Source organism: Bison bison, unplaced genomic scaffold (genome assembly GCF_000754665.1).
Source record: "Bison bison bison isolate TAMUID 2011002044 unplaced genomic scaffold, Bison_UMD1.0 scf7180017858770, whole genome shotgun sequence".
NCBI lineage: Eukaryota > Metazoa > Chordata > Mammalia > Artiodactyla > Bovidae > Bison > Bison bison.
In genome coordinates this window covers 769,170-793,485 of record NW_011489342.1, presented here as the reverse complement: position 1 = coordinate 793,485, position 24,316 = coordinate 769,170, and the positions used below count along the sequence as shown (strand labels likewise).

The 24,316-nt window shown below is 42.0% G+C and overlaps 1 protein-coding gene across 1 annotated transcript in view; it reads right to left on the bottom strand.

The window, feature by feature from the left end:
- The window catches only part of PDE1C (phosphodiesterase 1C, calmodulin-dependent 70kDa), a 332,028-nt gene that overhangs the window by 289,322 nt on the left and 18,390 nt on the right, over positions 1 to 24,316 (bottom strand). Inside the window, exon 3 of the mRNA XM_010829092.1 lies at positions 21,298 to 21,324. Coding sequence (XP_010827394.1) covers positions 21,298 to 21,324 — 27 coding nt within the window. The remainder of the gene's footprint in view (positions 1 to 21,297; positions 21,325 to 24,316) is intronic.

Sequence of the window (24,316 nt, the reverse complement as noted above, 5' to 3'; positions counted from 1 at the left end):
AGAGGGAAAACTCCAACACTCCTAAAAGAATATTGAGTTAGTTAGAAAAGAAATATGGCACCTGGATTTATTAATGCATTCAGGCTGGATCTGGGCATTCAAATATATCCACAAAAGGACTTAGTTTCTGCTCTTACACTCAGCTCCCACCAATCACCATCAGTTCAGTTCAGTTCAGTCGCTCAGTCATGTCCGACTCTTTGTGACCCCATGAATTGCAGCATGCCAGGCCTCCCTGTCCATTACCAATTCCCGGAGTTCACTCAGACTCACATCCACTGAGTCCGTGATGCCATCCAGCCATCTCATCCTCTATCGTCCTTTTCTCCTCCTGCCCCCAATCCCTCCCAGCATCAGAATCTTTTCCAATGAGTCAACTCTTCACATGAGGTGGCCAAAGTACTGGAGTTTCAGCTTTAGCATCATTCCTTCCAAAGAACACCCAGGACTGATCTCGATCTCCTTTAGAATGGACTGGTTGGATCTCCTTTGCAGTCCAAGGGACTCTCAAGAGTCGCCTCCAACACCACAGTTCTAAAGCATCAATTCTTAGGCGTCAGCTTTCTTCACAGTCCAACTCTCACATCCATACATGACTACTGGAAAAACCATAGCCTTGACTAGATGGACCTTTGTTGGCAAAGTAATGTCTCTGCTCTTGAATATGCTATCTAGGTTGGTCATACTTTCCTTCCAAGGAGTAAGCGTCTTTTAATTTCATGGCTGCAATCACCATCTGCAGTGATTTTGGAGCCCCAAAAAATAAAGTCTGACACTGTTTCCACTGTTTCCCCATCTACCTCCCATGAAGTGATGGGACCAGATGCCATGATCTTCGTTTTCTGAATGTTGAGCTTTAAGCCAACTTTTTCACTCTCCTCTTTCACTTTCATCAAGAGGCTTTTGAGTTCCTCTTCACTTTCTGCCATAAGGGTGATGTCACCTGCATATCTGAGGTTATTGATATTTCTCTCGGCAATCTTGATTCTAGCTTCTGCTTCTTCCAGTCCAGCGCTTCTCATGATGTACTCTGCATAGAAGTTAAATAAGCAGGATCACAATATACAGCCTTGATGTACTCCTTTTCCTATTTGGAACCAGTCTGTTGTTCCACGTCCAGTTCTAACTGTTGCTTCTGACCTGCACATAGGTTTCTTAAGAGGCAGGTCAGGTGGTCTGGTATTCCCATCTCTTTCAGAATTTTCCACAGTTTATTGTGATCCACACAGTCAAAGGCTTTGGCATAGTCAATAAAGCAGAAATGGAACTCTCTTGCTTTTCCGATGATCCAACGGATATTGGCAATTTGATCTCTGGTTCCTCTGCCTTTTCTAAAACCAGCTTGAACATCACCATCAGTAATTTTCAAATAATGAGATGCCACCCATCAGTGAATAATAACATCAGTTTACTGGGTCACAGTCAACATTTTGTATGTTAATAGAATATAATAGGAAATATCAGATGTAGTCACTGATAGTATGATAAAACATATTTCAGTGTAAGTGTGTGCATGTGTGTGTCTGTGAGTTGTGTGTACGAGTACGAACACACACGGAGTCACAGGTAAATGTATGTCTCACTGTGGGTCACAGTAAGCAGGAAAGCTACTTGCTGCCTCAGAGCATCTGCAAACGGGGCTCTTTCTGGAAAGAGAAGGGAGGAATCCTGGGAAGGGAACTGGAAAAACCAGTTTCCTCCATAAGCTTCTATAAACAGAGGAAGACATCAAGTCCTCCTTGGCCAGATTGATGGGACTGGGGCTTCTAGATACTCCCCCTCTCTCCCCCATCCCCTCCTCCAATCACAGCTCAATCAGGAGCCACAGTTCATCATAAGTCTCACAAAAAGGAAGAAAAGTTGACTTGTGTTAGCACAGATTTGTGCCTCACACAGAGGTGCCAATCAAGAGCGTGAACCTCCCATAGCAGTAAAAGATAATCCTCAAGAACATGGAGATACTGCTGTCAGCAGAGTTTTCACTAAGGTCTTCATTCTCTACAAAGATTTTTTTCCCTTTTCTGCCCCAGTTATGTTCATGGTAGCCCCCAGCCATGCTCAGCTGCAAATGTCCAAGAAACCTAAACAGAGAAATTAAGAGGCCAAAATCATCCACATCAGAATGACTGTAATCAGCACTGCTGATGAATTTTAATGCAAACACTAATATAATATTGTAAATCAACTATACTTCAATAAAAAACACATAAAAAAGAAAAAAAAGAAAAGTCATAACCCCACTTTTGTCACCACATCCCAATGTCACCAGAGTCAGAAAGATAGGACAGCACAGGACTTAAAGCTTGAGGTCAAGAGTCATATCTCATTTGAAACCCAGCCTTTCTATTCTCTACCTTGGAAAAGTTCTATTCTCCATGACCCCATTTTCTCACCCATAAAATAGGGACAATAATAGCACCTACCTTGGAGGTTATGGTTAAAAACTAAATGGGATAAACATGGAAAGCACTCAAACCAGTGCCAGGAATATAATAACTATCATGTATTATTTTTTTAAGCAGTGATGCCTTTATTTTATTATTTTTGACTGCAGAGGGTCTTCATTGAGGTGCTGTGGGCATATGGCAAAGGCATGGAAGATCCTAGTTCTCCAACCAGGGATCAGACTCTGTCCCCTGCATTAGACGTAGTGAGTGAAAGTCACTCAGTCATGTCCGACTCTTGCGACCCCATGGACTGAAGCCCGCAAGGTTCCTCTGTCCATGGGATTCTCCAGGCAAGAATACTAGAGTGGGTTGCCATTTCCTTCTCCAGGGGATCTTCCCAATCCAGGAATCGAACCCATGTCTCCCGCATTGCAGGCAGATTCTTTACCGACTGAGCTAGGAGGGAAGAATGCATTAGAAGGCGGATTATTAATCACTGGACCACCAGTGAGGTCCCACCGTCGAGTATTATTATGACTACTATTATTGCCATCACACTCATTACCATTTCAAATTGAAGTCTGATTTCTCTTCAGCCTACCTTGTCTGTTTTGTTCTGAGACCTATACCACTGGTATCGATTTTAAAGTGTAAGAATAAAAATGTGATATTTTATTATAATTGTTTATGGTAAATGATTTGTACAATGTGGGCCCCAAAAATCAGTCCCCCAGGGAAGTTCCCATTCCCCTGGGAAATGAACACCCTAATTCTTCTCCCTTTAAACGAGTTACCAAAGGTCAGAAAATTCACACACTTGGGAGTTTTTATCTCTGAAGACCCAGGAGTTAGAAATTCCAACTGGATGAGTCCATATGTGTCCTAGGACAGAAGTACATTAGCAGAGGGCTACTTCTGCCTCTGACAGCCACAGACACCAGCTGCTGCCAAGGAAACGGGAAAAGCGGCCCACACTGCAGCTCTAACACACCTGGTCAGTTGTGAAATTCGACTTGAATGGAGAGAAATCTCATTTTGACTCCACTTGGTATTCAGCACGAAGCGCAGCCTGACCTCCAAAGGGAATGGCAGAGAGAGGACAACTCAGAGAAAATTCAACCAACACCCAATTCAGGCAACAGAATGGTGTTCTCTGAGTGCCAAGGTGGCCTTACCGACACCTACTACAACAGTTTTTCAAAACAAGGACATCTCCACTCCCACAAAGCTTGCTTCAGAAATGACTTTTCCTCCTGCAAGTAGTGTTCTTTTGTCTGAGAACCATACATGCAGGAAATAAGGACAAAGAGGAGGCATCCAAGCCACTAGATCAAACACATCTACTCCTCTACTGCTCAACACGCTCATCGTTATGAGTTTATTAGGGAAACAAAATGCATAAGAGGGTCTTTCTATGAAGGAGTTTATGGGATGGTTTATGGAGAAAAACAAGAATCCAGTTGACAGCTGTAACATTATGAGTATGGATGAGGCACCTGAGAGGTACAGGGGAGAAACAAGATTCAGAGGGAACTGTAGAACTTAGATGGTTGCATCAGAAAAAATAAAATATTTAAAATCAATGCTGTAAGTTTCATATTAAGAAGTTAGAAAAGTAAACCCCAAGTAATATCAAAATAAGAGCAGAAGGCAATGAAATGTAAGACAATCAATAGAAAAAGTTAGATTTTTAAAACATTAATGAGAGTAACACACAAGTAGTGAGACTGATCAAGAAATAATGAGAAAAAGCACAAATTACCAATACCAGAAATGCAAGAAGGAACATGACTACAGGGTTTTAGAGATATTAAAAAGATGATAAGCAACATTATACCAATGAATATCACAGCACAGGGATGAATGAATTCCTTGACAAATATAACTTATCAAGAATGAGGAAGAAATGGAAATTCTGAACAGCCATATTCCTTTTAAGGCAGTGTTTATCCAAGTGTGGTTCTCCACAATGGCAGGAACAGGTATGCCTGGGGATTTTCTGAAATGTAAATCCTCCAGCCCCACTCCAGGCCTATGGAATCAGAATTTGGGGGCTGCAGTTTCAGCAAGTTGTTTTAACAGGTAAACTGGTGATTCTGATATCGTTTGAGAACTGCTTGAATACCATTGTCTCAAAAGAAACCAAGGCTCAGGACTTCCCTGGCAGTCCAGTGGTTAAGACTCTGTGCTTCCACCGCAGGGGCTGTGGGTTTGATTCCTGGTCAGGAAAGTTTCACATGCTGCACAGTGCAGCCAAAAAAAAAAAAATGAAAGAAAGAAAAAAAAAATGCAGGCCCATAAGGTTTAGCTAATAAATTTTACCAGACACAGAATAAAGAAAAATGCCAGCCTCTCAAAAACTCTGAGCAAATAGAGAACACTTGACATTATTACTTTTAATTTCTACTCCCTTATGGAAGGTGTAGGAGATTCTTTTTATCTGCCTTTTGATTTTGTTTTGAAGTGACTCCTGGTTTCTTTGGAGGGAGCCATTCTGACAGACCAGAGATCCATAGTGTCCAGGTAGCCACACTGCGTGCCTTTAAGTAGAGAAGTCTTCATGAACTGTCTTCTCCCCTTTGCCTGCAGCCCTTAGAGAAGCAGCTATCCACTTCTCTCTGCAGCAGCTAAGGCTTGAAGCTCACCCACAAGGATACCAACAGCACTGTGACCCTGCCTGACACTCTTGAATCAAACCTCACTCAAGCCAGAGCAGACACTGGGGCTCATATAACAACACTGGGGCTCATATAACATAACTGGTTAAAATCAATCATTTTATGATCAATCATGCTCATGTTATCCCCTCTAAATAAATACCCATATGACCTTTCCACATCAGCATACATTCATTTATTCATTCTTAAGTCTCAGCTCAGGCATCACCTTCAGCAAGCCTTTACTGAACCCCAAACTTAGCAGAAAACTCCTCCTCTGTACCTCTGCACCTCAATCAAAACACTTAGATTGACATAACCGGCCTGGGTCCCTTTCTCTCCCATTATACTATCGGCTGCTAGAGGACAGAAACTACATCTTGCTCTTTATATTTATTTTGGAGTGTCTGACAGTGCCTGACCATCACATAATCAGTACTCAGTAAACATGTAGTGAAATGAGTCTACAAGTGGAATTGAACAAGCCAAAATTTACATCCATAAATAAAATATGCTTAATTTGACTTTACTCAATACTTTTGGTAGTACTCTTTTAAAACCAGACACCTTTAACTCTTCATTCAATCACTCAATAATATAGTTAATGCAAACAACGTGGCTGGCTTCCCATCTGCATAACTGATCTCCCTTTTTAAAAACTCTGGTGGGAGTGTTAGTTTCTGGTAGGTGTCTGCCCACAACCTGTGCACTGTAGGATCTCTTTGAGAAGGAATACAGGGACCAAGAGGGTAGCAGTAAACAGATGACACCTAGAATCTTTGGCTAAAATGGCTGGATTCCTTCTTTTAGACTCTTTCTATAGACCTGTACTTCATCTTCACAGCTTTGTGGATCAGCCTGAAGCAAAAGGCAGCAGCTTCTCCCACGCACTCTACCCATAATTTTCTGGTACCACTCCAACTGTACTCCTCTGTCGCATGAGATCATAAAGAATTCATCTCCTGTACAAGTAGCACAAGTCCTTGAGGGAGGTCAAGTTTTACAGAGTCTGCAAGGTCTCATTCTTAATTATGATGAAGAATGGCATTCTGTGGCCATTAATTTTTATTGGAAAGGAACGTATTATATTAACAGCTAATATTTATTAAGCACCTACTATATACCTAGAACTGGGTCACAAACCATACATACATTGTCGCATTTAATTCTTATCGGCCACCTTATGAGTTAGGTACTATCAGTAGCCCATACCCTGCGAATATTTACTTTTAACTAGCTGAAAAATCACAGAGTTGAGGAGGGGAGGAAATGATACTGAAACGGAGGTCTCTCAGACCTGAAAATCTATGCTCTGAGTGCCAAAACTATACTGCCTTCTTTATAGACCACTGGTATAATTATGCCCCTATAAGGTCCCATAGAAACCAACAGCAGAAGAAAGTCACTGATATCAAGGAGGGGGGAACCAGCCACCTCACCAATCTAAAGATCAAAAGTACCCTTTAAACATGATTCATTTTCCACACAAGAGGCTAATTTAAGGAAATTTTCCTTCTATTCAAAATAATGGTGCTAAATGGAAAGCAATTTCACTTTAACAATGGCTTCATCAGAACCTCACCTGTCAAATCCCCAAATCACGGCTCCCGGAACACATCTCTCCATACAGAGAAACCAGCCACGAAAAAGCAGATATAAAGCAAACAGGTGAAAGCATGAAGTTAGTGTGATCTCATAAGCATAAACTACAGTCTTCTAATGAAGAGCTGTGCCCTCGGGCCACCACCACCAGCATCACTATCATCCCAATTGTAATTAAAAAGTAACCTCATTCCCAAAAAGGAGCACTAGGACCTCTAACAACCTGGAATGCGAAGTCAAGTGGGCCTTAGGAAGCATCACTATGAATAAAGCTAGTGGAGGTGATGGGATTCCAGTTGAGCTATTTCAAATCCTAAAAGATGATGCTGTGAAAATGCTGCACTCAATATGCCAACAAATTTGGAAAACTCAGCAGTGGCCACAGGACTGAAGAAGGTCAGTTTTTATTCCAATCCCAAAGAAAGGCAATGCCAAAGAATGCTCAATCTACCGCACAATTGCACTCATCTCACACGCCAGTAAAGTAATACTCAAAATTCTCCAAGTCAGGCTTCAACAGTATGTGAACCATGAACTTCCAGATTTTAAAGCTGAATTTAGAAAAGGCAGAGGAACCACAGATCAAATTGGCAACATCCGTTGGATCATCAAAAAAGCAAGAGAGTTCCAAAAAAAATCTATTTCTGCTTTATTGACTTTGCCAAAGGTTTTATTGGAGTATGCCAAAGCCTTTGACTGTGGACCACAACAAACTGTGGAAAATTCTGAAAGAGACGGGAATACCAGACCACCTGACCTGCCTCTTGAGAAATCTGTATGCAGATCAGGAAGCAACAGTTAGAACCAGACATGGAACAACAGACTGGTTCCAAATAGGAAAAGGAGTACGTCAAGGCTGTGTATTGTCACCCTGCTTATTTAACTTATATGCAGAGTCATGAGAAACGCCAGGCTGGATGAAGCACAAGCTGGAATGAACACTGCCAGGAGAAATACCAATAACCTCAGATACACAGGTGACACCACCCTTATGGCAGAAAGTGAAGAACTAAAGAGCCTCTTGATGAAGGTGAAAGAGGAGAGTAAAAAAGTTGGCTTAAACTCAACATTCAGAAAACTAAGATCATGGCATCTGGTCCCATCACTTCATGGAAAATACATAGGGAAACAGTAGAAACAGTGACAAACTTTATTTTTGGGGGCTCCAAAATCACTGCAGATGGTGACTGAAGCCATGAAATTAAAAGACACTTGCTCCTTGGAAGAAAAGTTATGACCGACTTAGACAGAATATTAAAAAGCAGAGACATTACTTTGCCAACAAAGGTCCGTCTAGTCAGGGCTATGGTTTTTCCAGTGGTCATGTATGGATGTGAGAGTTGGACTATAAAGAAATCTGAGCACCAAAGAATTGATGCTTTTGAACTGTGGTGTTGGCAGAAGCCTCTTGAGAGTCCCTTGGGCTGCAAGGAGATTCAACCAGTCCATCCTAAAGGAAATCAGTCCTGAATATTCATTAGAAGGACTGATGCTGAAGCTGAAACTCCAATACTTTGACCACCTGATGCAAAGAACTGACTCATTTGAAAAGACCCTGATACTGGGAAAGATTCAAGGCAGGAGGAGAAGGGGATGACAAAGGATGAGATGGTTGGATGGCATCACCAACTCAATGGACAAGAGTTTGAGTAAACTTAGGAGTTGGTGATGGACAGGGAGGCCTGGTGTGTTGCAGTCTGTGGGGTCGCAAAGAGTCAGACACGACTGAGAGACTGAACTGAACTGAACTGATGATCCCTAAAGAACGAGGCTTCTGTTTATCCACCAAACAAGCACTGTCAACACTACTAAAAGGGTTAATTTTCTGTCTTTCTTAATGATGGGTCATCAGTGAGCCATGATAACAAGCAAATATATTACTCTTACTAACAATATCATTGTTGTTTGGTCACTAAGTTGTGTTCGACTCTTTTCAACCCCATGGACTGTAGCCCACCAGGCTCCTCTATCCATCGGATTTCCCAGGCAAAAATACTGGAGTGGGTTGCCATTGCCTCTTCCACAGGATCTTCCTGACTCAGGGATCGAACTCATGTCTCCTGTATCTCCTCCATTAGCAGGCAGATTCTTCACCACTGAGACTAAACAATTAGTGTATTAACGATATGGTATACTACAATTAGTAAAATTATCACAAAATCATGACAACACTGTTTGGAGTTATGGACTTGGCATACCAGCAGAGGTGATCACGCACCTCACAGTCCACACTGCACACATCAGGTTCTTTTCTTGAGCTATTTAATTGCTTTGCTAACTCTAAGAAACCTTTGATTATGATCTAAATGATATAACATAGATTAAGAAACTGATTATTAAAAAGTCAACCCACAAGACCTTCATTTATATTTCTATCAGAGGGCAACACGACAACACAGGCAACCCTATCCCCTAGTGGCTGAGCACTGAAACTCACAAATTCACAGCAGAAAGGAGGAGCTTGCCCTGTGACTCCAGATAGAGGCATGCTTCTAGAGGTGGTGCACTGGCTCTGGGCTCGTACCAGTTTCAAGGGGCATTTCTGCTGTCTGCTGTACTAAGTAGAAATCTATCCCAATTTATATTGAGGCTCACTTCCAGCTTTCACTGAAATTTCTATGGTAACTTTACCCCCACTTATAAGAGATGGGCCTGGGTTTCTCTGTAAATTTGTATTGTTTCATTGCTTCCAGTGTAACAATATGCAATAAAATCAAAGTATTTCTTTTAAGATCCATGATTTTACACTTTTTAGGTCTAACAGAATACAACAGCATGTAGACTTATGATTTCTGATTTGTTTCAGCGTAGAGTATATACTTTGTTTACATAATCCAAACAATATTATCCCTTCAGGACAATTTCAAAATCTCCTTTAATGCAAGATTTAAAGTACTTCTTGTTCCTTATACAATTTAAATGCATCAAAACACCTGTCAAACTGTATATGTCAGCTACATAAACAATGAAATAGAATTAATAAATCTGCTATACAGACAATGAATCATAGGTCATAATGTTGATAATAATGGCAAAAGACCCTTTATATTTACTAAAACCCAGGAAGTGCACTTACTGTGCTCAACCTTTATCTCATTTAACCCTACAACAACCCTATCAGGTAAGTACTATTGTTATTCCCTCCATACAGATGAAGGAAGTGAGGCTTAGAGCAAGGTTTCTCAACCCTGGCACTGTGGACATTTTGAACCAGATAGTTCTTGGTTATGGTGGGGATGTTCTGTGCATTGTAAGATGTTTAGCAGCATCCTTGGTCTCTATCTGCTAGATGCCAGTGGTATATCCCAATCCCAGATGTGACAACCAGAAACATTTCCTGTTGCTGCTAAGTCACTTCAGTCATGTCCGACTCTGTGCGACCCCAAAGACGGCAGCCCACCAGGCTCCCCCGTCCCTGGGATTCTCCAGGCAAGAGTACTGGAGTGGGGTGCCATCGCCTTCTCCAGGCACTGCCAAATGTTCTCTGGGAGCCAAAGCACCTCCACTTTAGAACCACTGGCTTAGAGAAATCAAGGAGTTTATTAAATGTCATACACTTAGAAAATAGTAGAGCAGGGATTAGAAGCCTGGCATTCTGACTCTACAGTGCCTGCCATTAGCCAATAAAACAAAGCGCTGTTCACTTTGTGATTTTTTCTTAATATTTATTTATTTGGGTGCATGGGAGTTTAGTGGTGGCATGCGGGATCATCAGTCTTCCCTTGTAGCACGCAGGACCTTTAGTTGCAGCATGTGGGCTCTAGTTCCCCAACCAGGGATAGAACCCAGGTCCCCTGCCCTGGGAGCAAAGGGTCTTAGCCACCGGACCATCAGGGAAGTCCCTCTGTGATAGTTTAAATGACATAAAATTTCCCTCAAAATAGAAAACTAAATGTGAAGATGAACTATGAGTAAGAGTCTTCCTGTGGAAAAACCTTTTATGACCACATTAAACTGGGCCCTTCCAAGTTTGTCTTCCTAACTAAGGCCCATGTCCCAGAGGCTGTCGACCTTGCACAGTGCTCTCCCACCCCACCTATTCCAACGTTCTTTCCAAAAGATGGTCACCAATCACTTGGTTAAGGCTGATTCCACTCTTCAGTAAATAAGACACAGTCCCTGTCCCTAAGGAGCAGGGCCATCTGCTTCCTACCAGCTCCCTTACGTGACCCTGTTCTGTCTCAAAGCACAAGCCCTTTGCACATTGACCATCAAATGCTGTTTTCTCTCTGAGGGATCCCCCAAGCCTTCAATGACTAAGCACTTTCCATGTGCCAAAAACTTCTTATGTGCTTCACATATACGATTTCATTCTGGGCTCCCAAGAACCCCAGGAAGTATTAACATTTCCACTGGACCTATAGGAAATGAAAGCTCTGGTAAGAAGGGAACCTACTCAAGCCTGATGCAAGATTTGTGCCACGACTCATATTTCAGTCTAGAAATGGGTGACTCTAAACCCCCGCTCTTGACCCAACCCTCTGCCCTTCTCTCTTCACGGATGAGCAAAGATTACAGACATGCCTCTTCCAAAGCATGTTCTCAATTTAGTCTACTCCCTCCAGCTTGCTTAGAACTTTTCATGCAGGTTCCCCTTCCCCAAAGTTACAGGAATAAACAATACAGAGCATAGCATGATTCTACTTCTGCAGAGACACAGGGGAAAATTCAGGCCGTGAACTTTTTTCATGAACTTTGAAAAGTCATTATTATATTAAATCAGAGGACAGAAAAATACAAGTTTTCCTTTATCTGATTCTATTTTTGTTATTTACTTTTTATGCATAAAGGGTTATATATTCATGTGTGACTGATTACACTGCTTCAAAGCATTTTAAGTGGTTAAGTACAAAAATAGATAATTTAAAAAAAAACATTACTTGGTGGTAGAGGTGAAGAATTTTTCCCCTTTCCCCTTTAAATCACATTATTTAAATATAGCTTGTTGGGGTTTTTTTAAGCCTTCATTGAATTTTCCTGAGAACTTTAACTTTTGGGCTGAAACCAAATATGAAAATTTTCAAAGGTAAAATGTCTTGATGAGAAAATAAAAATTGACAGAGTAGGGAAATGAACTCCAAAAGGCATATTTTTCTGATCCTTTTGACTTTATTCGGTTTTGAACCACTTCATTTGGAAGTGGGGGTGGGTTTCAACAGCTGTAAAAAATTATAAAACTACCAGACCCGGAAGGATGGTACGGGGAGGGAGGTGAGAGGGGGGTTCAGGATGGGGAACACGTGTACGCCCATGGCGGATTCATGTTGATGTGTGGCAGAACCAATACAATATTGTAAAGTAATTAGCCTCCAATTAAAATAAATAAATTTAAATTTTAAAAAAAATTAGACATTTTGGTATCTCAAAGATCTGCCTTTAAACCCTAGCCCAATCATTTCTCTGCTTTGTGACATCAGTCAAGTTACTTGTTTTCCCTGAGTTCTTCATCTGTGAACCAGAATCACTGTGAAGATTAAATAAGATAATGTGCATGAAGCCCTACCACGTGGTAGACATACAATAAATTTGATCAACAGAGTACCTTTCAGACATACTTATGTTTTTGCCAAAGTTTATGTTTTGACAATTGTCCTTTCAATATCCTTCTCATGATTAGTTCACTCTGTTTAGGTGAAGCTGGAAGTATCTAAATCATGGGTGATCTGGCTTGTGGTCAAAGGACCATCACTACAGGGCCAGACTATGTTAGTGACCTCCATGCTCATCAGCAATGTTGCTCCGCCCCAGTGACTCAGTTATAGGTCACAGAGTGTTTGTCATCACTATACATGTTGGTTGGTGGTCTGAGCTTTTTTGTAGAACACCTCAGCAATTAGAATCAGAGAATAACATTTTTGAGCCAAAAGGAACCATATCAATTCTTATGTTCAAGCTTATCTCTTTTACTGAGAGGACTCTGAGATAAGAGAGGAGTTACTTGCAAAGCTAAACTAGTGACAGAATATAAATCTGATTCTTAATCTTTCATCCATACCAGTGGTTCTCAATCACAGGTGATTTTGTCCCCCAACGAACCTTTAAGGGAGTTTGCTATTGACATCTAGTGAGTAGAGGCCAGGGATGTTACTAAACACCCTACGATGCAAAGGACAGCTGCTACAAAAACACAAACAGCACCAAGATTAGGATACTCTGATCTGCACTACTGGACCCAGAGTCTCCCAACACTCCAAAAGTTGCCTTATAAGCTGACACGGTTGGACACTGGACTTGGTGCCCATTTGGAAGTCCTCACTGATGACTGAATTAATCAAGTCAATCCTTCCTCTTCAGTATTGAGGGCTACCGGGATTAGGAAGGATACAGAAACATGCCTACTCAGGCAAATGAAAGCCTGAGCTTAACTTCTGAAGCACAGTGACATGCCAGCATGAGTGCTGCTGAAATCTTACAGAAGCACTTAGGTCTTTTTAGGCAATCTAAGAAAATGATTCTCAAAACCATTTTGGCAAAACATCACAGAACCGTCAAATGATGTGTACCACACAGTTATCAAATATTCAGAATAATGCACCATAAACAAATACATTGATGCTGCACTAAACATCTCCCAGACTAATGGCCTGAATGGAGGACAGAGAGAAATTGAAGCACCGATGTACAGCAAAAACACTCTCAGAGTTTCCACCCAACGCTAGAGTTCCATAGTAAAAGATCTTAAACAGAAAAGCAGATCCAAGGATCTGCAATGACCCAAGCAATTGTGTATTTTTTGGTTCTTGCCCTTGCATGCCATCTGGCTTGCTGACCTCATAGGCCTCCACCCTGGCCAGTGTGAAGGCCAAATAGAGCCTGAATGTGGGAGTATGTGGTGATCTGCAAGTATGAGTCATTCATCAATCTAAGCTTATTTACTCCCAGTTCCACCTGGTAATTCTGGCTTTAATTCTGAGCCATGGTAGAAATACATGAAGGATCTCAATCTGATCCACTCATAAAGTCAACCCACATTTAATAAATACCAACCATGTCCAAAGCACCATGCTGTGGGGGATCACAGTCCCTACTCAAAAAAATCACAATGATGTCAAGAAGAATGACAAGCATCCAACTAATTCTTGTACCCAGCACTAAAGTAGTGACTGGGGAAACAAACTCTCTTTTAGGTAGAATGATAGAAAGAAGGCCCCATGGAAAGAAATAGCATTTGAATTAGACCTAGAGGAAAAAGTGGGAATTCAACAGGTAAAAATGAGAACATTCAAAATACTAGAAAAGATTATGAATGAAGAAGGGATGACACAAAACACAAGGCAAATAGGACATCAGCAAAGAGTTGAGATTGATGGGAACTCAAAGTGCACGGGAGGGAATAACGGAGACAAAGTAGGAAAACTGAGATGGAGACAGATGTAGAAATCCTTCAAGTTCTAGATAAGAAAGTAGTCTTTACTAGCTTAAAGGAAGCCAGTGGAGGTTTGTTGCTTTTGTAGTTACCGTTGTTATTTTCTAAACAGATGTGACATCATCAGAGACACTGTGGAAAAAGGAATCAGACATGGGTGAGCAGAATGGAGATGAAATAACCAGAGCAACAAGAGCAGTTAGGAGGCTATTCAAGACTCTGAGACACAGATAATGAGACTGGACCAAGATCATGAGAATGAAAAGAGGGAGGAGGAAAAGCCCACAACTTATTAGAGACCCATTTATCACATTTGGAGGGAGAAAACACAAAGCTAAAGTTGGAAAAACACACACAACAGCAGTCCACATAAAGCAACTCAAGAGATCCTGGATGCGTGGGAGAATGGTAGTGATTCTCAGAACTGAGACGGAAGAGAAAAGAAGACTGGACTTTGTCCAGGTGGTCCTCTTAACTCAAAAAATGGCAACTCAATGCCAAGGTAATTCCTGCTGCTGCTGCTGTTGTTGCTGCTGCTGCTGTTGCTGCTGCTGCTAAGTCACCAGTCGTGTCCAACTCTGTGCGACCCCATAGACAGCAGCCCACCAGGCTCCCCTGTCCCTGGGATTCTCCAGGCAAGAACACTGGAGTGGGTTGCCATTTCCTTCTCCAATTCGTGAGTGAAAGTGAAGTCGCTCAGTCATGTCTGACTCTCAGCGACCCCATAGACTGCAGCCTACCAGGCTCCTCTGTCCATGGGACTTTTCAGGCAAGAGTACTGGAGTGGGGTGCCATTGCCTTCTCCTACTGGTATCTAAATAAACCACCCATGCAACTCTGAAAGTCCACTGGTTAAGAATCCCCCTTGCAAGGCTATGTTCGATCCCTGGTCAGGGAACTAGATCCCACCTGCCTCAGAGCAACTACTGAGCCCTATTACTCCAGAGCCCACAAAGTCCCTGTGCACTGCAATGAAGACCCAGTACAGCCTAAATAGACAGACAGACAGACTACCCAGACTTAGTGCCTGAGCTACTTACTCTACCTCAGCACCCTCTCCTCCCAGGCCAAGTCCCCAGCTCCTGCTAGACAGACTCTTGAATCCAGATCCTGTGCCTGTGCTCGACTAAGCAAGTAAGGGATGAATGAGCAGCAGCTGCCTTATATGCTACAATCGGAGCAAACTACCTATGTGGGCCCTCTGTCACCCTCCACTCTCCCCCGCTGTTTCCCCTGAAATCACAGTACTAATAGACCACTTTCCATGTTAACTGCCTTTGGATTACCCTTTGTGGCTAAGTCTCAGTGTCCATCTATGACCTGTGCTCTCACCACACCACTCTGTTCCTCCCTCTGGCCCACTGTACCTGCCACCATTCACTGTAAAGTCACCCTGACTCCGTTGGCAATCTCGGAACTTAAACTGGACATATTCTCACAGCTGATCACATGGTTCCTACTACTTTGAGAATTGATTAGTCATCACAGATACATATAGGAAAATATTTTTAAAGGGTTTTATCTCTTAGAAGATTCCTTTGCCCCTTGTATTAGACGTCACCACTAATACATGGGCTCTAAATGTCAATACAACTGAGTAAGTAGTAGTATGCAAGACTACTATCCATAAGCATGCAGAAATATGTGTATTGACATAACCTATCACCCCTTTAACTTTCCCAACAAGTTATTTGGCTGTCCTTTTTTACCGTGAAGGTAAAAGACTATATCCATTGAGTCTATGTCAACAATGCCAAAGAGTTTCAGGATTCACCAATGAGTCCTAATATGTCTGGGATGAAATGGGCGCAGTTCAGCAAAAGATGGACCTGTCATCACAAGAATACAAGAACTTGGAAGGCAGTCTTCCCAAAGCGTGATATCCACTCACCTTCCTGCCCATCCCCACCCACACACACCAATCTATTATTAACAGCAAAGGCGGAGGTTCTGTTGATGACTCATTAAGTATGCTGATTCGTGAAGGCTGACACAGGCAGACCTGACTAGAGGAATCATTTGCTGGATTTAATCAATTATTGGGTTCATCAAATGTGATTACTGAGTCACATAAAAATCCAAGTGAAAGAAGCATTAGACACTTGAGAGAAAAAAATAACTTGTTTTGCCTTGCAGCAGATAGAGGCCATTCTGTTTTCTATGTGTACAAGACACACTTTATCCATTATTTTCACGTGCCTGTATCCTGAGCTGTCTTCTTAATGTCCAGAATATCTTAAAGCCAATTGCCCTTTTGAGAAAAACCTAGACTCAGCAAAACATACATTTTTAAAATAACTGAAGACATGAAGAAAACCAAAAATACTCAACTATCTCATTAGACTTTAATATACTTATACTTCTAAGAACCATGAATGTTAAAAAACACTGTAGGGTCTCTTTGTGATCTAGTGACAGAAGAGTATACAATAATTTAGGTATCTTCTCCAAAGACCTAATCGTTCCCAATAACATTCAATATTTACATCTATTATAGCACTTACCATATTTTATTGTAATTTTTTTCACAGTCACACCTAACAATCCCAAGCCTTCCCAGGTGGCATTAGTGGTAAAGAACCCATGCAATACAGGAGATGTGGGTTTAATCCCTGGGTCAGGAAGGTCCCCTGGAGTAGAAAATGGCAACCAACTCCAGTATTCTTGCCTGGACAGAGCATTCCATGGACAGAACAACCTGGAGGGCTACAGTCCATAAGGTAACAGAATTGGACACAACTGAGTGACTGAGCAAGCAGGCATGTCTACAAGCCTGTGAACCTCTTCACAGAGGTTATTTCATGTATATGTTCTTATTTCCAGTGTTTTTTTAAGTATATATCAATAGCAAATATTAAGTAAACTTTTGTTAAAATGGGAGATTATTGCAAAGTACTATGCATGTAACTATCAACCTAATATCAACTAACAAGAAGAGAGACAAGTTTGGCTCAATTGCTCACAGAAATGTCTAGAATTACGAAATATGTACATCAATCAGACAGAGTCAGAACCAGAACTTCCACTAAAAGAGCTAAACAGAGCTAGGATTAATAACAAATTAACAAAAACCTTCACACTAATGAGGGTTTCGCTATCTGGTGACCTTAAAACTGCAACTCCTGGCCATCTTGACCAAAGTATTTCCACTGTTCAGTTATATGAACACAGCACAACAGTCCGTGGAGGCCCTTCGGGTGTGTGGATACCAGTCATATGAACACAGAACAACAGTCCAGGGAGGCCCCTCGGGTGTGTGGATACCAGTCATATGAACACAGCACAGCAGTCCGTGGAGGCCCCTCGGGTGTGTGGATACCAGTCATATGAACATAGCACAACAGTCCGTGGAGGCCCCTCGGGTGTGTGGATACCAGTCATATGAACACAGCACAGCAGTCCGTGGAGGCCCCTCGGGTGTGTGGATACCAGTCATATGAACATAGCACAACAGTCCGTGGAGGCCCCTCGGGTGTGTGGATACCAGTCATATGAACACAGCACAGCAGTCCGTGGAGGCCCCTCGGGTGTGTGGATACCAGTCATATGAACATAGCACAACAGTCCGTGGAGGCCCCTCGGGTGTGTGGATACCAGTCATATGAACACAGCACAACAGTCCAGGGAGGCCCCTCGGGTGTGTGGATACGTCTTTCCTTGTACCTCTGCCTGGAATCGTGCTGAACAGTCACAGTTCCCCTCACACACTGAAATACGGTGAGTGTGTGTTCTTGTGTGTGTGTGTTGGAAGCTCTTCTAACAGACATCATCCTTTGTAACAGTTTTTTTCTTTAGGAGTAGCCCAGAAATATTAGATTATCTCTAAGTATCTGTGATTACTTTATACATGGTCTGGCATGCTTTCTCAAAGATATAAACTTCTCATAGCCAGACCTGACACCCTGAAGCTGTAGCTGTACTGAAAACGACCTGACGAGAATTTCTCAGGGAAGCAGGCTTCCGGTGTCATCCGCTCTAGCTGTCAAATTGCCATTTCACTACTTCAGTAAATCTCTTGAAATGATTGGCCTTCGTGGACAACACCCATTCATAAAGCCAAAAGATGGTTCCCCTTAATTGTGTTGATTTAAAGCTCAATCCAGTAAGGCTTTCCATGCAGAGAGAAGCTTACCTCCTACCTACAGGTGCCCTTGCTAACCCAGTAAAGAGTACTTGTAACATCACTCTTTTGATTGAAATTCTGCTCTTGAAAGAGATGAGTACATTTTCCTTAACACTAAATGTGAGACTCAGTAGAATCACTATCATCAAAACATCCTTCTTGTGGGCTACTAAGATCTGCCTAGCATTTTATGAAAAAGGTAAAGAAAGATGTCTACCTCAGTTGGGTTGTAGTTGGATAATGATGACTTTGCAAGCTAGTGGATTTTTTTTTTCTTATCATTGCTTTTGAAGGTAAATAAATACATGAGTGAAATTAAATTAAACTTAGCAAGAAGACTTTAAACAAAGGTAGATGATTTGTGTACCTTAGGCTGTCTTTCCCCTCTTGTTCAAAGCAAACCTATAAGATTTAAAGCTTTTTAATGTAACATTTGAGTCATTTCATTTTCCTACATGAAGCCACCAACTTGACTCATTATTAACTGAAGCCAAATAACTACACTTAGAATTCAACTGACCAGCTGAATCCACACTAGTATGCCTGTCCCTAACATGAAAAATCCAGTCCATCCTAAAGGAAATCAGTCCTGAATATTCATTGGAAGGACTGATGTTGAAGCTGAAACTCCAATACTTTGGCCACCTGATGTGAAGAACTGACTCATTTGAAAAGACCCTGATGCTGAGAAAGATTGAAGGTGGGAGGAGAAGGGGACAACAGAGGATGAGGTGGTTGGAAGGCATCACTGACTCAAGTTTGGACATGAGTTTGAGTAAACTCCGGGGGTTGGTGATAAGACAGGGAGGTCTGGCATGCTATAGTCATGGGGTCGTAAAGAGTTGGACATGACTGAGCGACTGAACTGAACTGAACTGAACATGAAAAAGGAATCACAGCTATTCCCAGTCCAAATGAATCAACCAAGAGACAAGCATATATTCAAACATACCAGCATCAGAGACAGGTATCAAGATATGTTTAAAACTGTACCATTCATCAAATGAGGTATCCACAGACTCCCAATTTACAGATATCTGGAAAAGGTCTCAAGCAAGATCATTCTGCAAAAGGTTGAAGGTTTGATACATGAAAATAGCCTCAAATTCATTAACACCTTTTCATCAAGAGATATAATCTATGTCCCCTTCTCTCAACTCTGGATGGGTTGTGCAATACCTTAACCAATAAGATACAGCAGAAGTGACATTGAGACAGTTTCAGGGAGATAGCATCTTCCACTCTTTATCTCTTGGAACACAGGGCCTAAGAAGCCAGCTAAGAGTTCAACTCCCCTGAGATCACCTTGCAGTAGAAGCTCAAGCTCATGGAGACATTTTGGAAGATGAACACCGTGTGAAGAGAGAGAAGAAACAAGGAGCACCAAAGCTCCGCAGTGCAAGTGAAGACTCAATCTTGTACATGGGTCCTATATCCCCAGCAGCCCTGGATGACACCAGGTATGTCAGATCCAAGACACCCAGACAAGTCCTTCCTGAATTCCTGACCTACAAAATCACGAGCAAAGTAAAACCTTTGTTCTAATCCATAAGAGTGGTGATAGATTAGCAGACATGGATCTATTTCATATGAGGATAGGTATGTGATTAAAAACAGAAGAGCTCAAACCATGCCTCTATTAATTTGCACTTCACTTCAACAAAGCTAATAAGCTAAAATCAGTCTTTTCTTTACATTGACATCAAAATGCAACAGTGTTCATGTGAGATATGCAAAAATATGCTTTCCTCAAAAGTTGACATAGTAATTTGAAGCCTGACAGGTTTGAGCAGGTCTCCTGTAAAACTCCCTCTTACCTGTCTATTTATCTCCCCTTAACATAAAATTGAGGCAACACTGAAACATCTTATACCCCTAGTTAACTACATGTAAAAATGATAAATTACCTTTTACTACTGACAACTATTATGCCCTCTAATCTAAGTGATTAATTTACACCATTCTTAGTGGTTCAAATGCAATCACTACCCTGAGCCTGATGAACCTGAACAAGACAAAATTATTGGCCATCTTTATAAGCTTATTAATAGTACAGCACCCCTCTAGGAAACTTTAAAGTTTTAATTCATTTTCTCTCAATGAGTGTGTACCTCCTCACAAATGATGACACCACTACTTTGGATTACTGACTTTATTTAGAAACCATAGGACATAGGAGCCTCTATGATGAGATGAGACTCTCTAGAAAAGGTCATATTACAGTCATATTCTGAAGGTAATACTATTTTTAAAAGACTTTTTTTATTTTTATGTATTTCTTTTTGGCTGCACTGGGTCTTCATTGCTGTATGCAGGCTTTCTCTAATTGCAGCAAGTGGGGGCTACCTCTCTGGTTATGGTGCATGGGCTTAGTTGCTCTGCATGTCCCCTGCACTGGCAAGTGGATTCTTAACCACTGACCCACCAAAGAAGCCCTGAAAGTACCATTGTTGAAACCTACTGGAAGATTTTAATTGCAACAGTAATTTTTTATCTCACGTAACCTGTTTAAAGTCGCAATACCAAAGTCAATTAATGAAAACCAGACACTAGCTTTTTAGACTGAGCCGTAGGCTTCTATTGCTTGGCAAATAAAAGACCTAAGAGGCTCTATTTCTATGGAATGTGCTTTCCAAACTCTTCGCAATAAAACAGAGTAATGGAGGGTGATGATAGATGATATTCTACTTTAAATTACCCTTTTTATGGTTAAATCAAAAGACTGCCCTTAAGGAATCTGTATCTATGTTTTGAGCTCAATAGCATTTTGTCAGCAAATCAGCCTAGGAGAATCCAAAACCTGAACATGCATTTGAAGACCTTTCTGTGCTCCCATCCATAAACCTTGACACACTCGCCCTCAGCCCAGCCCCACTCTGGTCAAGGTTTAGTAAAATCACTGGATAGTTCAGCAGTAATGAGTTTTTAAGCAACTGGACCCACTCTTATGTGCGGGTATACACTTACTGTGCCACACCAAATGCCTGCAATCAATTTTTAATTGCAGCAACAGTAACAACTAGAAGATAAAGCAGGCAACTCACTGAGAAGGAACCAAGACTCTTTATTACAATGAATGTCCATCATGAGCTTGACTTGTGAAGAACCGTGACACAGAGGAGTCAACCAACCAGCTCCCCTTTCTCAGAGAGACGCTCTTACCTCTGGGACGTTTTCTTATATTTCCTCCTGTGGGAAAAGAAGCATAAACACAGATCAGAAGAGAGTTTGCTGCAGGTGGTAGGTGAGAAAAAGCTTCAGTGGGGATGGACACAGAGGTGATCAACTGTACAAAGTTCTCTCTGTGAAGCCGGTGGATCTCAAAGCCCACTTAAAAGTTCTGTGTTACAGAATGTTGAGCTTGAATGCATAGAACCACAGTCTTGGCAGTTACACACAGCATCCCCAGAGGATGTTCCGCCCTTTCCCCTCTGAGGGCACTGTAGCATCTTGGTTGAGATCAGACCTTAAAGACAGCAAGAACCAGGTTCAAATCTCAGCCCTTCAGCAGGTTCATGGGGTTGTTGAGGAATAAGTGAGCAGACACTTGCAAAGCATGTCTTATACCTGGCATATTAAATGGTCAATAACTATTAGCTATTCGTACTGTCATTATTGTTACTATTATTCCCATCAGCTTGTAATGAAGTCTCTTTAAAGATTTGCCTTTTAAAATAAATGTGTAATCATGCAACTAGACCGTAAGATCAGACATAAGGTCTTCACAGAAGGAAGGAGTAAGGGAGAGGACAATGGGAATGTCTAAAAGCAAAAGTGGTGAGAGCAGCATCAGGAACTTGCTACTTACTGGCTCAGCTGTGAGCTCGGTCCCCCAGAAAAACAAGTCCCAGGAAGCACAGTGGCTGGAGGTCTACTCCACCACTCCTATTTACGTTCCTCATTTAGCCAGGGGCAAATCCTTTGGGCATGGGCTTCTCAATCTATCAGAGGGAGGTTACATCTGCCCTGTCTCTCTTACCTGGGTCATTGTGGCATTCAAGGAGGAAAAGGCCATAAAAGTTTATTTTCCAATGTATCCCAATGTTTTTCATGTTTGTGTCAACTTTTGTAGATTTCAAAGACCCTCAAAAGAGTTTTAGAAGACTCTTTACTGGAGGGTACTGGAGGAAAAGAAGTGGTAAGAGAGGAAAATGCACCTCCCAGGAGCATCTCCAGGAAGGGCAACGCTTCCCAGTTGTCCCTGGGTCCACACCAACATTCCCATTACAGTCACTGCACCAGGAAGCCAAGCCACTGATTTGCTAATAGAACTGTAAGTTGCACATGCTTTAAAAAAAAAAAAAAAAAGGCACAGACGTGTCAAATTCAGAATCCCTACAACCTATGACACTTTGTTCAAATGAAAACATATATGACGATGTGACATGTTAAATGAAGTAAGCCATGTATGGCACCAAACCCACAGTGTGATCTTGACCTGATATGTACAAAGAAAACACACCAGAGTGATAACCATGAGCCCAGGGTATTGAATCACTACTTTTATTTTTACTTGCATTAATTTTCTATATTTTCTATTTAAATGAGCATTTCTATTTTCAATGAGCATTAAATGAGGTTGCAATTAGAAAAAAATGTATAAAATATTCACACACCTACATACACAGTCACATATACAGATATACATATCTATAGGATGAACACAGAAATATTTCCACATTTGAATTATAACATATAGGTAGGAAAGAAGATCAACTAACAGTTGACCTAATGAGTTTGGCTTGGGGTTTAGAGTAAACTACCTGTGTTCCGATCTTGGCTGTGCCACTCAGCTCTACAGTGTTGGACCATATATTTGACCCCTCTGAGCTTCAGTTTCTTCATCTGTAAAATGGGAATAATCAGAGCACCTCTCTCAAGACTTTACAGTGAGAAATAAAGATCACCCACCTGAATTTCAGCTCCCCAAAGGCAGATTTTTTATATGCCTCTCCACTGTATCCCTGGAGAAGGCAATGGCACCCCACTCCAGTACTCCTGCCTGGAAAATCCCATGGATGGAGGAGCCTGGTAGGCTGCAGTCCATGGGGTCGCCAAGAGTCAGACACAACTGAGCAACTTCATTTTGACTTTTCACTTCCATGCATTGGAGAGGGAAATGGCAACCCACTCCAGTGTTCTTGCCTGGAGAATCCCAGGGATGGGGGAGCCTAGTGGGCTGATGTCTATGGGATTGCACAGAGTCAGACACAACTGAGGCAACTTAGCGGCAGCAGCAGCAGCCACTGTATCCCATCACTTAAAACAATGTTTTGCACTCCCTCCAAAAACTGTGATGAATGTGCACTGACCATCCTAGACACCCCTCTCCAGCAGTGACAGCTCACACTCACCAGGCAGTAACAAGGGCAGAGGTTTCATCTACAGGCACAGAGCACAGTGACCCGTGGGTGTGACCCGTGCCCTGGAACCTCGTTAGAACTGCTGTCTGACAAACCGAGCTATGAAGTGTTTGGCAAGACTGGAAAATAACCCACTGAAAGTGTGCAAGGACCGAAGGTAAGGGGACAATCAGACCAGATGGATTCCCCTGGTTCCCACCCAGAAACTCAACTAGTTCTATCAACAAAGGGCATCTTCAGAGGCCAGAAGAAGACAACCTTTGCTATTGGCTTCCACAGAACTCTCCCAGCATCTGCAAAGGACCACATACCAACACCACTGAGAACCCTGAGAGCATCAAAATGGACAAAAATAAGAAAAGCTTCCATTTTCAGCAACTACTAGTAACAAACACTTAACATATATCACTGCTGCTGCTGCTGCCAGGCAGAAGGCAAGAACACTGGAGTGGGTTGCCATTTCCTTCTCCAATGCATGAAAGTGAAAAGTGAAAGTGAAGTCGCTCAGTCGTGTCCGACTCTTCGCGACCCCATGGACTGCAGCCTACCAGGCTCCTCCGTCCATGGGATTTTCCAAGCAAGAGTACTGGAGTGGGGTGCCACTGCCTTCTCCGACATGTATCACTAATCCTCATAATAACCCTGCTAAGATCCACTCTCTGAAAGAATGTGAATTCTAAAAAAGGAAATTAAGACATGTTACCAAAAGTGTTACTCTGTTATAACAACCAAGACTGAGACATGGCTCAGGAAGCTTCGGCAAAGAGGTAGTTTTGATGGACTGGGGCAGGGGTGGCGGCGGCGGGGGGAGGAGGGTT